The 15,533-nt window shown below is 38.9% G+C and overlaps 1 protein-coding gene across 3 annotated transcripts in view; it reads left to right on the top strand.

Moving 5' to 3' along the window:
• Positions 1-15,533, top strand: part of mapk8ip1b (mitogen-activated protein kinase 8 interacting protein 1b) — a 52,322-nt gene that overhangs the window by 21,712 nt on the left and 15,077 nt on the right. For all 3 annotated transcript variants that reach the window (XM_067426690.1, XM_067426774.1, XM_067426609.1), the window contains 2 exons: positions 8,514-8,595; positions 11,117-11,989. In XM_067426690.1, the coding sequence (XP_067282791.1) occupies positions 8,514-8,595; positions 11,117-11,989 (955 nt within the window). The remainder of the gene's footprint in view (positions 1-8,513; positions 8,596-11,116; positions 11,990-15,533) is intronic.

Below are 15,533 nucleotides of genomic sequence, written 5' to 3'. Positions count from 1 at the left end.
TCCTCCAGGGTCTCTTGAAGTCTTTCTATTTCTTTTCTTTGTTCTTTGTCTGTTTCGTCATCTTTCTCTGTGTCCAGAAGCTGATCTAGACGAAGCTGGGTGAGGGCTTGGTCTCTCCGGGCCTCCTCGGCTTGAAGCTTTAGCGTTGCTGCCTCCTGTTCCAGGTTGGCGTAGCTCCCTTCGCTTAGCCGTGCCTGTGCGATGAGGACGTGGGCGAGGCTTCCGAGGATCTTGGCCACTTCCTTGTTGGAGTAGCTCTGCGTGGGGTCGTGTGTCATCAGCTGGTCTAGCTCTGTGTCCAGTTGTCCCTGGTTCAGCTGCCCCAGACTTCCTTGACTGGTGGCCGTTAGCGCTTCCAGCCATGTCGTTAGGCGGTCCCACGGGACGGCAGGGCTGGGGGCACGGGACATTACTGCGAACGAGAGAAACACAGCACACACACACACACACACAGAGAGAGAGCCAATGCAAGCTTGTTCTAAGCTAACGGGCTATCGTATGGATAGCTGGGAATTTTGGCTAACTGATGTAGACAGTTAGATAATTAGACAATTCAGACAATTAGGTGGGCGGTAGCCCTGGGGGGTCACTTGGTGAACTGCTGCTCGGTTGTCCCGGGACTATCTAATTCTCCTTGGGGTCTCTTGGTGAACTGAAAGAAACACAATCGTGATAGTCCAACAGTGAGGATAGGAAAGAGCACAGTGGAAACAAACACAAGATGAATTGGTCTGTAATGAAAGGAATGTCAGCGTGCGCGCCGGGAGTGTTAGGGAAATTAATTGGCTAAATGCTCAAGATATACTAAAATTCGGCTTGTACTATGGGTTATCCCATTTAGCTCATCCGGGGTGAATTGAGGTCGCTCAAGTGGAAACCCAGCGGTGTGGTTGGCCTTTCAAACGCTTCCAAACACCCACTGCCGTGTCCCCGGTCCCCTGCCACTCTGTGTCGCGTTGCGCCCACTCAAACAGCTTATGACTTTAAACACAACCCGACACACCAGTCCATCAACCGCCAGCCCGCGCAGCAAAATCGGAACGTCCCCAGAACCCTCTTTTTCAAGAGTGGCCCCGCTCAGGCCCCGGTTTAGGGATTAGTCCCAGAGATTGCCTTGCGTGCGTGAGCTGGACTGGTTGACTTCTTTGGAGTGTCGAATTGCTGATGTCGCCACTGCGTGCCGCAGCCGCGGACAGAGATACAAGAAACCGAGACTCACACACAGCCGGTGTCGGTTACGTCGGTCGGGCCACCCCCCCTCCGGAGACCAGCCTGTGACGATTCTCAATGCACCTCGGACGCGTGAGCCCTACAATGGATACACAAAGAGGGTAAACAGGTGGAATTAAAATGAATTAAAAGCTCCCCTGTTCACCGGATCAAAGGCCTTTTGATTGTAGGTGAGAAGGAAGTGGAAGTTTAAATATCAAGAGCAATTTAGCAAAAAGGCAAAAGTTTCTGTCAAGTAATGATAAACAAAAGCACTTTTGATACTGTTTGTAATTACCAGACTGAGCTTTATTCCCACTGGTAGGGGAAAAGAAAAACTTTTGCAGAGAGGAAAAAAAAAAATAATAATAATAATAATTAAAAAAAATAAAATAAATAATAATAATAATTTTTAATTAAAAAATTAATTAAAATTAATTAAAATTAAAAAAATTAAAATTGAAAATTGAAAATTAAAAATAAAAATAAAATTATAAATAAAAATAAAATAAAATAAAAAAATTAGAAGCTCAACTTAATTCAAATTAAATTCAAAGCAAGTTTAAATGAAATTTAAATAAGCCTGTAAGGAAAAATCAAATAAAAGAAAGCCAATCAAAAATCTTATCCTATAACGATTAATCTCTAAGTGGGAGTTATCCAAATAAAAGAATTAATCAGGAAGGGCGTAGGGATTTAGTGTTGCGCTGACTTAACAGGGTATAGCCACACGGTGGCGTCCTTCCTTCCAATTGGACTGTCTGTGACTTAAACCTAATTTCAATTTGGGTTAGAGGAAGTTATGTTTCTTTTTAAACTTCAAATTCGAATAAGGGTGTTTATTCAGCGAGAAAGGAGATTTGGTTGTTGCTAGAAAAATTGTATAAATGAAACTGTGTACAACAGTAAGCAATAAACAATTTATAGGCTCAAACTTATTTTGTTAAGGCAGAATAAAATAACGGAGAGTGAAACTATCCGAATTTATCCACACGATGGCGCTATTGCGCCCGCCCTAGACTACAGTTAGTTAGGCGGAAATGCTCACCAGATGGCTTTGTCTGGTTCTAGAGTCGCCCTCTGGCGGGTTGCAAGCGGCGTTGCAATTCTTGAGTCGCCCTCTGGCGGTTTGCAAGCGGCGTTGCAATTCTTGAGTCGCCCTCTGGCGGTTTGCAAGCGGCGTTGCAATTTCTGGGTCGCCCTGGCGTTCTTCGCTTTACTGGCTCTTGCAAATCATTTACAAATGACTGGTGCTCTAGATGCACGTAACAAGACGGGTGAATGCAGGAATTTTCCGTCTGCCTATTCACGCATTTTACATGGACTCCAATAGACATTTATCAATATGGCTGACGGTTTTCAGCATCTCTGATTCAAATGTTTTAGGTCTCAAGTCTTTGGTTAGCTAAGCCAGACTTAAACCAGGAGTTATCGTTTATCTTAACGATATAATAATTATTCTGAGGCCCCTTATATTGTACAGGAGAGTCTCGTCCTGTCCCAATCTTCCGCACAGAGAGAAACTTTTTGTAGTTCAGATCAAGCGGGATAACGCAACGTACGTGTCTACAGACATCATCAAAATCTCATTATTTTGATGGAACACATAATATATTGCTCGAGTCAAATGTATGGATTTTCTACAATACATTCGTTTGGAAATCACGCGGATAAACCCTATTGCGCCCACGGCTGCAGTTTTTCGTTTCAAAATTGGATTTTTGTACCGTTCATATTTTCATTAATATAATCCGGCTACTTCAACATTTCTCAGCATCTGTTTATGCTTGGGTTCGCCTTGCGCGTACCGTTCAATTCACAAAACAAAACGAAACAAAAACGCGCGTGCAGGTTATTAATACTCCAAAAATACACAATGAATAGAATATGAATATCATTCACACATACACAAACGTTTGAAACTTGCCCGCATTTTTCTCCACCATAAAATATGTAACAACAACGAGTTTATGAGTTTAATGTCTCGGGGAATAATTAACTCAAAAGGGGTTCAATATTCAATATTCATGAATTTATGAATATAATTTGCCCGTCATTCATTACGTATTAAAAATTTCCCGATAGGGAAAATTGTTTAATTAAATACAAGTAACCCTTTATGAAATTGCTTGAAATTATCCTACTAAGTTCGTCCACCAAATTAGTTATAGACTTTTCAACTCAATTCTCCATAAGGGATCACTGCTTTACGAGCGCATAGGAAACATTAACTTTACTGATCAGGACAAGTTCAATATTTCAAATGGTCATACAGTTTACTTTACTAACATAGTAGCATAAGCAGTTAGCTAACTTAGATCGCAAGTTTCATTGACTTTGTGTATGTGGGAGAACAACAGACCCAACTCATTAAATGTCTTTCTGGAGGTTTAATAAACACAGACTAAAAATAACACTACGATTCACACAGAGAGTACACACTAAATATGCATCAAGAAAGTAGACATGTAGGTATTAACGAAAGAATACATAAAAGAGAATAATGAATAGACTGAGATTAGAGAGAGATAAAAGAGAGAGATGAGAGAGAGAGAGAGATGAGAGAGAGATGGTAGGCATTTAGAGGTAAAAACACAGCTTTCCTTCAGTTCAACAACTACGACCTTCACGGAGCTTGTCCCAACGGGACAATACACACCTTCTTTACAGCAGTTTAAATTTTATAAGAAGAAGAGTACTTGCATTTCTTTTGGTTTCGTTTTGGCTTCTCGCTTGTGTGTGTGTATATATATTTCTGCGTCTCAGGTAATTCTCTCCGAGGTCGGGAGGTGACGTAGTTTTCCTTTAGCGGCGTTTCGGGTCCACCTCCTGAAGAAGCCTGTGGCTTAAGTTGATGGAACGAGGAACAAAGGATTGTTGAAGACGGAGTTTCCAGAAGAGAAGAGTTCAGAGGAGAGTTTCAGAGGTCAAACCGGGAAGAAGTTTCAGAAGCGAAGAGACCGATTGTGGTCTCCACTGGTCTTTTAAAAGAGTTAATCCGCGCCCCCTTCTGGCTAATTCACCCAATCCAGAGGGTGAATTCTGAGCGGGAGAAGTTCTCTTTGTCTTAGTTTTATGGCCTATTTTGCATGTTCCTGAGGTGTCGTAAAGGGGTGTTGATTTTGTATGGTTTTACTCCCAAGTCGGCTAAACATATTAATGATACATTTCACAATCCCATTTTGTGCATCATTGAGTAAGTCAAAGAAATAGGAATATTTAGATATCAAACACCTTATGGCTGGGAGATATTAAAACAGAGATACAATTTTACACAGGAATACAAGCATTTAAAATGAGCTTACATTGTTTCTATGCCATGACTGAGTAGGCCTGAGTCAAGGAGCATGCATATACACACCAAGCTACCTCGTATACAGTCTAGAATAGTCTTAATTAAAGCTTCATAAGGAGTGTGTGTGTGTGTGAGTCCTTGTGTATTGACAGGAGCCTTGGCGCCTTTCGGTCTGGGGAATGAAAAAGGGGGGGGGAAACAGGGTTCGAGTCGTGTGACCCGATCAGGGCCTGTGTTATTGGACGGGGTCGTAAAACTGCCGAAGTTGTCACTTCCCCCAGACTCTGTGGCGTGGCTCTTAATTTACATGCGGCTAAAAGCTACCCCCCCCCCCCTTTTTACAATCAACACTGGGTTCCTCTTTGATCCTCATTGTAAGAGACCACAGACGCTACACTGACATTCTTCAAAAAAATCTTCCCTTGTGTTCAGCTGAAGAATGAAATTGATACAGGTTTGAAGCAACTTGAGGGTGAGTAAAGGATGACAGCATTTTCATTTTAAAGTGAACTATCCTAGCCTGACGTAGTCATCTAGTCAGAATATGAGTCTGAAACTGCTCCATTGGGCTGTGATTATGGGGCGTGTTTCAACCGAACCAGGAAAGACATCAATTGGATAGACCTACAACCAATCAGAGCAATGAAGTGATGCATTGTCAAATGTCAACAGAGCTCGACTGCACTGTGTTGACAAGGCCGCTTTTTCTCCGTGGGTTGATTTCTATGTCCGCGGATTGAAGCGACTATTATGTGAGACCTGTGTAAGACCCATGAGTGCGAATTTTAGCAGGCAACCTTGCCAAAATAACACACATTTTACCCCCCAAATGCCATTTTTCCCCGGAGAACCCCCCGAGAAGCTATTGTTTAGGGCTAGTAGTTGGCGGGTTTTGTAAAAACTTGGCAACCCCGTCTGCACACGCTCTGGAATAAGGCTGGAATACACGATCTTTGCCGGTGCTGTAAAAAATAAAATAATTTAATGATACACAGAGTACTTACCCAACATGATCATCATTTCTGAGAGAAATTGTGATGGTGAATGCATAAGCTCTCCTCCGTTTAGGATTTGAACAAATATAATCCAAGCCCCTTAGATGACGTGCATGATTATGTTACTGTTGATCATCTGTCCGTCATCGTCTAAAGCCTGCCCTGATGATTTCATTGGTCTGAACAGTTTCTGTTCGGGGATAATTACTCCTCTATGGAGTGAGGCCAGACCGAACTGCCCGACCTAAAAATGTTGTGGGCGGAGCTAAGTTCGGCTGGCATCCAGGCTAGAACTATCCCTGACATTGTTTACAAGGGGTTTTTATTGACGTATTTTCACTGTTGTAATAGCAATTGAGCAATTACATCAGACATGAAGTGGATTTCGGTAAGCTGTACTGTATCTTTTATCATACCTTCAGATGTTCATTCATGTTTATTTCACGCTGTAACTGCTATTAAAGCAGAGGAGATGATCAGTTCACGTGCCGAATTCTCTTAAAATGAGCTACAAAGTTACAGCGATCTGTGACACAACATTAAAGTGTGCGATTCTTAGGATTTAAGAATCGATATCGGTTCATAAAAATGAGAAATTATGTATTTTTTACCCAGCCCTACTCATTACCCTCTCAGTGCAACGCTCTCCTATCAAACTGGCAACAGGTCAGCACAACGGCCCAAATTTGAGTAATTCGGTCAAACTTGAGTAAACGGGTTGAATTTAACACACACGCTCTGTCATGGAGTGGATAGAGTACTAAAAAAAATCACACTCAAATAAAAGTAATATCACTATTACCAAATAATATATTTATAACATTGCATGCTACAATTAAAAAATGCAGCTTACTGTAATTAATGTTCCTTTTATGGCTTTTGATTAAAAAAACAAAACAAAAAAAAAACTGAGAAAAATATATTTAAATGAATTGACTTTGGGCTTGTTTTTCCATAAATGTCTTTTTTCTAGAATACAGTCATGTGTTTGGTCATGTTAGTGCTTGGCCCCAATTGAACAAAGTATGAGCACTTCATTGTTATTTAGAGGGGTTGATGACGTTCCTTTGTTATTATCTGTTTGAATAAACACTGTGAGTGACACTGTGCTCTCCCCAGAACACGAGCTGAAATGCTGAAAGAGAAACCGCATTTGGTTATGACAGTTTTATTTAGTTTTGTTAAAACCAGTTGGTTATTTCTTTTTAGGAAGTTAAGTAGTAAATACAATATATATACTGAGTAATGCACAGCAAAATACTAAATACAGTACAAGTCCTCCTGAGAATTATTAATTACTTTTAAAAATAAAGTTTCCTAACTGGCATAAGTGTCCTAATTGAAGATTCCATGAATAACCTTTAACATCCATATGATAGAACCTTTTTAATGCACATGTTCTTTATAGTGCATTGAAAAAAGTTATTTTGATTTTCTTCACAAAAATGAGGAACCAAAAATGGCTCTTCTATGGCATCACTGCTAAAAAACAACAACTTTGAAACCTTTTTTAATAATGTATTGTAATGAGTATGTAATCAGTTACTTTACACCTCTTCTTTTATTCATGGTGGTGGAGTGATTTAAAGCTCATGACCTGTGTGGGGAATGTTAATATGGGTCTGTTTGGAAAAAAAGAGAGTGGGCATTATTGTAAGAATTGTAAGCGGTATTGAGAGTGAGAAAGAATCTGAGAAAGAAAGGGAGGCCTTTTGGAGTCCATCAAAACTACTTTTTTTCACATTTACAGAACACTTTTGTATTATTTAAATTCATTGAGTGCTCAGGTTTTGGTGGCAGGACATTTTTTATTTAGCTTTAAGTGTTTATGGTAGCACCAATAACTTCAACCCTGAGAAAATACAGTATGTGCATTGGAGTTCAGTGATCTCAAATTTTCAATATTACCACAGCAGGTAATAGTTGGGCTTATTTGTCTGCTTATAGTACTTAAACTGTAGCTTGGTCCAACCAGGCTCTCATAAATTTCATTTGTATAAAGAGTCTAGCTACTCTCCATTGAGAAGCATTTACTTTCTTGAAGGCTGGTACTCTGTTGAAGTTTAAAACTATTGGATCTGACATAACCAATCACTAACGTCTGGTCGTGACATATGTCATCTCAAACCATAGACTGTATTGCACGACATCAATGTCATCGTTCTCAGCCATTCCCTACGTTCGCTGATTAGACTGGTTAAAATTTGATCTGAAAACAAAAAACAAACAGAGAATATACTGCAATCCCAGACAGAGTACTGAAGGAAAATTAAAATTGAGCTGACGTACGTAGGAAGGCGGAGCCAGGCTACTAAAACTGGCCACGACACTAAAGACTTTATATATATATATATATAGGAAGATGCACTCCGATTACTTATGAATGGGAGAAAGTGCAACCCCCAATATGGCGAATAAGCCCTGACTTCTAAATGAAACAGACAACCGTTGATTAGTAAAGTCATCATGTCACTGCAGCTGCCGTTAGAAGCTCCGGTTTCTATAAAAAACAGTCAAGTGTTCTGAGACACAAGCTTTAAAAATGTGCTTTAGCTTCAAATAGGATTGAAAAAATGTATTATTTTTTTCATGATTAGAGCGTTTAGAAACAAAATGTATGAGACCATTATTGGCAGATTTCATTGTGGATTTCAAATATGAAAAGTAATCAGAAGTTTGGCAACAGTTTTGGAGAATTTGACGTTTCCCCATTCATAGAGATAGGAGCTGGACTTGAATGCCTGAGAGGTGTTTCAGAAATGACTACCGACTTGTCTTAAAGGAACTTTGATGATACCCAGTAAAACCGTGATGATTAATAATTGTTCAATTATTTTCGGTTATTTAACGCATTCTTTTACACTGATACAGTTGGTTAATAGGGTATACAAATTATACTACAGTATACTGATTAGTTGGTTATTCCATACTTTTAAATTTGCAGTTTACATATAATATATCGCAAGACCACTATAAAAGTATGCTTAAATTTGTCTCTTGCATCTCACCAACAGGACACTTTGAACAACAACTCATTTGCGAAGAAGTACAGCTGGCAGCAGAAAATCTCTCAGGCCTTGCCACCCCTTAAAAAAGGTGAGTGCAGAGATCTTTGTTTATGCTGTAAGCACTCAGCTGGAATTGGAAAGTTGGCATGACATGACAGCGACAGCAGTGCTCTCCATTTAAAACAAGTCATTTTTTAGAGAAAATAAAGTGCACTTAATTTTGCTTAAGTGTACTCACAGAAGGTACACTTTCATGACTGTTTAACGCATTTTAGTATAAGAACACTTTGTAATAATGTCAAATTTAAAGTTAAAATTGTACCTACATTTTAAATCCCTTATTCTGATGTGTTGACTAACACACTTATACACATGTAAATACTTAATTATAATTTGAAGTGTGTCATTTCATTTTACACTATTTTACATAACAAGTTAATATATTTGAAATGTACTAAATTGGGTTACACTATATTTGAATCTGTCATGTTGAAGTGTAATTAGACATTTAAGTACTGAGTAATATTAATGTACTTACTATTGGGTTAGGCTGGTTTTAGGGCTAATTGTATGTAATTATGGCTAATTTATAGTTATTACTATAGTAAATACATGTAACTTGTGTAAAAAGGACACATTAGAATAAAGTGTTGCCCTAAATCATTACACATCTGTACAAATATGTTTAAATACATGACATAGAAGTTTTAAATAGGAATGTCAATGATGAAATTACAGATAAAATTGTCCTTCAGTCCGTGTGTCAAAAAACACTCTAAGGTTCAGCTAACTGCATGTAATATAAATTTAAACTATAATACATTTTAATTTAGCTGGTATGCAAATAAGTGACTGAAACAATTCAGTTCCCACTTAAGTATATAATTTTAAAACTATATAATTTCAGTAATAAGTACATTTTGTAAGTAATTTGACAGATTATGAGCTAGCTCACTGTATGCCAAACATCCCTCACTCTGTTGTCTCAATGACAAAAGGGCAGCAATGTTTTCTGCCAACTATGGTCATGTGAATTTGATTTAGTCTAGTCATCTACAAAAACATGTTTGCATGTGCAGTCTAGCCTAACAATGGGTCACACTGGCATACCTAACTAATGTTGGTTCCTCTGTCTGTCAAGAACAACACAAGCCATCCATCAGAATGTAATACACTTCTATCACTGACCTCAAATAATATTTTACTAATTAAAGTGCACTGCCATATATTTGTGTGTGTGTGTGTGTGTGTGTGTGTGTGTGTGTGTGTGTGTGTGTGTGTGTGTGTGTGTGTGTGTGTGTGTGTGTGTGTGTGTGTGTGTGTGTGTGTGTGTGTGTGTGTACTGGCTTGACCTACATTATGAGGACACAAAGTCCTTATACAGTTTGTACAGTATAAAAACCATTACTCTTTAACCGCTCATGGAGACCTGAAAACCACATATTCAAGCATGTGTGCGTGTGTGTGTGTGCAGTATGAAAGCTTGTTTCTGCCTCGAAGAAAAAAATTAGCAACATTTTATCTAACAATTCTAAATTGTTCAAATTCCAAATTCCAATCAAAATCACATTTGTAATGCTATAAACTCGTAATTGAATGCTTACATCTCGCAATTTTAACTTATCTTAAAGGGTTAGTTCACCCAAAAATGAAATTTCTTTCATTAATGACTCATCCTAATGTCGTTCCACACCCGTAAGACCTCCGTTCATCCTCGGAACATAGTTTAAGATATTTTAGATTTAGTCCGAGGCCTTTCTGTCCTTTGAATGTAAGTGTATGCCCACTTGCTGTCCAGAAGGTAATGAAAACATCATCAAAGTAGTCCATATGTGACATCAGTTGGTTAGTTTGACTCTTTTGAAGCATCGACAATACATTTTGGTCCAAAAATAACAAAAAATACGACTTTATTCAGCATCGTCTTCTCTTCAGCGTTCCTCAAATAGAGATTTAAACAGTCATGGCTCAAGATTCGTATCGCGTGTCAAACTGGCAAACTTGCGACTGATTCGCGACTGTTTGATTCTTTATTTGAGGCTTGAAAACAAATGTGGAAGAGAAGACAATGCTGTATTAAGTCGTATTTTGGTTATTTTTGGACCAAAATGTATTGTTGACGCTTCAAAAGAGTCAAACTAACCAACTGATGTCACATATGGACTACTTTGATTATGTTTTCATTACCTTCTGGACGCAGACAGCAAGTGGGCATACACTTACATTCAAAGGACAGAAAGGCCTCGGACTAAATCTAAAATATCTTAAACTGTGTTCCGAGGATGAACGGAGGTCTTACGGTTGTGGAATGACATTGGGGTGAATCATTAATGAAAGAAATTTCATTTTTGGGTGAACGAACCCTTTAAATCTGAGTTTATACTTGGCTATGTTTTGTTGTTGTTTTTGTTTTCACAATAAAAAGATAAATACATAAAAAGAATTGCAAGTTTAAATGAATTTGCAATTCCAAAGTCCAAGAAACAAGTGTGAATTGTGACCTAAAAAGGCACAATTACCTTTTTAATTTGTTATTTTGTAGCAGAAAAAAGCTTCCATGGCTTTTACTTGATTGGTAATCTATCACTTTTCTGTGCTTCTGCAACCAGGTGAACTGACGCCATCTCGTGAGCACACATGTCTAAGCGATGAGGAGAAACACCAACCAGGCAGCGGTCGGAGTCGGACTCAAATCAAAGACTGTGGCACCTCTACTGACAAGCCCAAACTCACTCAAGCTCCGGCTCCTTCTGCTGTACTCTCTGTCCCATGTAAAGCCAGAGATGTACACAGAGAACTGGGGCATTGCGAGCGGATCCGTTATCATACGGACGTTCGGCTTGAGCCTACAGAGGAGATCTATCTGACGCCAATACAGCGTTGCACTGAGGCTCTGCAGAATGAGAAAGCGCCAGCACTTTCCCAGGTAATCTTAGTCAGCTCTGACAATGAAGCCCCCCCTCCATACCACGAACAGGATCTGCAACCCCCTTCCTATTTTTCTTGTGTGGATGCTTTGGCCGCTGACTGTAGCTCTGAAGAAGTAACTGGAGCAGAAGATCTGTGTTATAGAGACTGCGGTGCTGGCGAGGCTCATGCCCATCGCGAGAGCTTGTCAGGAATGCTAAAAACGTCCTTGAGCAACTCAGACGCAAGTGGACTTTCCTATGATTCGGTCAAATACACATTGGTCGTGGATGAGCACGATCAGCTGGAACTTGTCAGCTTAAAAGAGTGTTATCGCGGCTACAGCGACGACAGTGATTCGGCCACCATCTATGATAACTGTGTTTCCTCTCCATATGAGTCGGCTCTTGAGAAAGAGTATGAGGAAGATGAGAATGAGAATGAAGACAAAGGAAGAAAACAAAGTGGGATCAAAGCTCCAACGTGTCTGTCAGAGGACTCTACCCCGGAGGCCGACATGCCATTTTCTCGAAAATTTGTTAATGTTTTCATGAATGGTTACTCACGCTCCTCAAGTAAGTGGTATGCTTTTATATCGTTTTTATCATGTAAACTATTGGTCAAAATTGTGGAATAATTAAGATGATCACATTAAAATGTTACAAAAGATTTCGTTCAAATAAATGCTATTCTTTTCATCAAAGAATCCTGAAAAAAAATGGCTTGCACTTGCATATTAAGCAACTTTGATACCATTATTAATACCGGAGCACTAATAATTAGAGTAATAATAGGACCAAAAATGTATTAATAATGCAGAAAATTACACAATATATTTTTTATTTAAATGTAATTTATTCCTGTCATGCAAACCTGAATTTTCTGCATTATTAATACATTCTTGGTCCTATTATTACTCTTATTATTAGTGCTCCAGTATTATATATATATATATAATATATAATATATATATATATATATATATATATATATATATATATATATATATATATATATATATATATATATATATATAAAATTATAATTATTCAAAACGTTTGACCAGTAGTGTATATTTTTGTTTCCATCAAATGTCTAGATACAAAAGCCCTTGTCTTTTCTACATTTCAAAAGTTTTCTGCATGTTTTGCTGATCAAATGATGATGAGCGTGCATGTTTGTGACAAATGAACAGTAGGCTGTTCTGGTTGCAGTTGTTTTTGCCAGTCACAATGTGCTGCATTATGCCTGCTCGGCTGCTCGAAAAGTTTTGGATGAGAAAAAATGTACAGTACAAAAATTAAAAATATATGACAAATTGTGAGATCAAAAGAGCAAATCACTATTTTTGCTCAAGTTGCGCTTTCCAACAGATTTTCAGAGTTTTTAGAGTCTCTGATGCCATCTTTGAGCTCATTGTTTTCTTATTGTGATCAAATGAGGCGTTAATGTGATGATTAATATCAGTGTTTTCCGGAAATAGATGGATTGGTTATAAAGTAAACAGTTCACTCACTGGTATATGACCACTTTTGTTCATGTTCAAATGTAAATAAAATTCCTGGTTAAGTGAACTTCCTAAATCAGTTAAATAATCTACCTTGTTCAATGTTTATCATTAATCCTTGTTAAAACAAAATGCGATTAGAAATGTCATAATTACCGGCAGTATCAATCAATCAGTCTATCTATCTATCTATCTATCTATCTATCTATCTATCTATCTATCTATCTATCTATCTATCTATCTATCTATCTATCTATCTATCTATCTATCTATCTATCTATCTGGCAATCCATCTATCTGACAATCCATCTATCAGAGGGGATCAGCAGTCCATGTTGAAAAAAACAGCATATGCTGGTTGGGCATGTTTTGAAGCATGACAGCTGGTTTGAGCTGGTCCTGAGCTGGAGCTAGTTGCTTAGGATCAGCACTTGACCAGCTTAAACCAGCTCATGACCAACTAAGGATCAGCATATGATGTTTTTTTTTTTTTTTTTAACTGGGGTTTTATGCAAATTACACTAATGAGTTATTCAACGCAATTAAAAGGTTAGTTCACCCCAAAATATTTTTAATTTATTTATTACTCACCTTCATGTCGTTCCAAACCTATAAGATGTTTGTTTATCTTTGGAACACAAATGAAGATCTTTTTGATGAAATCTGCTAATCCATATGAATTTTAGATTAATTGAGCAGTTTAGGCCAAATGCTCAGAAGAGATTTGATCACTTTATATGATGAACAGATTTAATTTAGGCTTTTATTCACATATAAACATTGATCAGTGAACAGAAGCTCAACCGAATCTGCTTGACATGCAAGAACAAACCTCATTGGTTCTTGGCTGAAGCTTAAATGTGATGCATAACACAAGAATTAACCTTATTGGTTCTTGGCTGAAGCTGAAACGTGATGCGTAACGCAAGAATGAGCCTCATTGGTTCTTGCTGAAGCTCAAACATGTAGCGTAACGCGAGAATGAGCCTCATTGGTTCTTGCTGAAGCTCAAACATGTAGCGTAACGCGAGTATGAGCCTCATTGGTTCTTGCTGAAGCTCAAACATGTAGCGTAACGCGAGTATGAGCCTCATTGGTTCTTGCTGAAGCTCAAACTTTATGCGTAACACAAGAATGAACCTCATTGGTTCTTGCTGAAGCTCAAACGTGATGCATAACACAAGAATTAACCTCATTGGTTCTTGGCTGAAGCTCAAACGTGCTGCGTAACGCGAGAATGAGCCTCATTGGTTCTTGCTGAAGCTCAAACGTGATGCGTAACAAAAGAATGAACCTCATTGGTTCTTGCTGAAGCTCAAACGTGCTGAGTAACACAAGAATGAACCTCATTGGTTCTTGGCTGAAGCTCAAACGTGCTGCGTAACACAAGAATGAACCTCATTGGTTCTTGGCTGAAGCTCAAACGTGCTGCGTAACACAAGAATGAACCTCATTGGTTCTTGAGGAAGCTCAAACGTGATGCGTAACACAAGAATGAACCTCATTGGTTCTTGAGGAAGCTCAAACGTGATGCGTAACACGAGAATGAACCTCATTGGTTCTTGGCTGAAGCTCAAACGTGATGCGTAACACAAGAATGAACATCATTGGTTCTTGAGGAAGCTCAAACGTGATGCGTAACACAAGAATGAACCTCATTGGTTCTTACTGAAGCTCAATTGTGATGTGTAACACAAGAATGAACCTCATTGGTTCTTGCTGAAGCTCAAACGTGCTGCGTAACACGAGAATGAGCGTCATTGGTTCTTGAGGAAGCTCAAACGTACTGCGTAACATGAGAATGAACCTCATTGGTTCTTGCTGAAGCTCAAATGTGCTGCGTAACACAAGAGTGAACCTCATTGGTTCTTGCTGAAGCTCAAATGTGCTGCGTAACACAAGAATGAACCTCATTGGTTCTTGAGGAAGCTCAAACGTGATGCGTAACACGAGAATGAACCTCATTGGTTCTTGAGGAAGCTCAAACGTGATGCGTAACACAAGAATGAACCTCATTGGTTCTTGCTGAATCTCAAACGTGCTGCGTAACACGAGAATGAACCTCATTGGTTCTTGAGGAAGCTCAAACGTGATGGGTAACACGAGAATGAACCTCATTGGTTCTTGCTGAATCTCAAACCTGCTGCGTAACACGAGAATGAACCTCATTGGTTCTTGAGGAAGCTCAAACGTGCTGCGTAACACGAGAATGAACCTCATTGGTTCTTGAGGAAGCTCAAACGTGATGGGTAACACAAGAATGAACCTCATTGGTTCTTGAGGAAGCTCAAACGTGATGCGTAACACGAGAATGAACCTCATTGGTTCTTGAGGAAGCTCAAACGTGATGCGTAACACGAGAATGAACCTCATTGGTTCTTGAGGAAGCTCAAACGTGATGCGTAACACGAGAATGAACCTCATTGGTTCTTGAGGAAGCTCAAACGTGATGCGTAACACGAGAATGAACCTCATTGGTTCTTGGCTGAAGCTCAAACGTGATGCGTAACACGAGAATGAACCTCATTGGTTCTTGAGGAAGCTCAAACGTGATGCGTAACACGAGAATGAACCTCATTGGTTCTTGGCTGAAGCTCAAACGTGATGCGTAA

Source organism: Pseudorasbora parva, chromosome 1, assembly GCF_024679245.1.
Source record: "Pseudorasbora parva isolate DD20220531a chromosome 1, ASM2467924v1, whole genome shotgun sequence".
Taxonomy (NCBI): Eukaryota; Metazoa; Chordata; class Actinopteri; order Cypriniformes; family Gobionidae; genus Pseudorasbora; species Pseudorasbora parva.
This window is presented reverse-complemented; position numbering and strand designations above follow the sequence as displayed.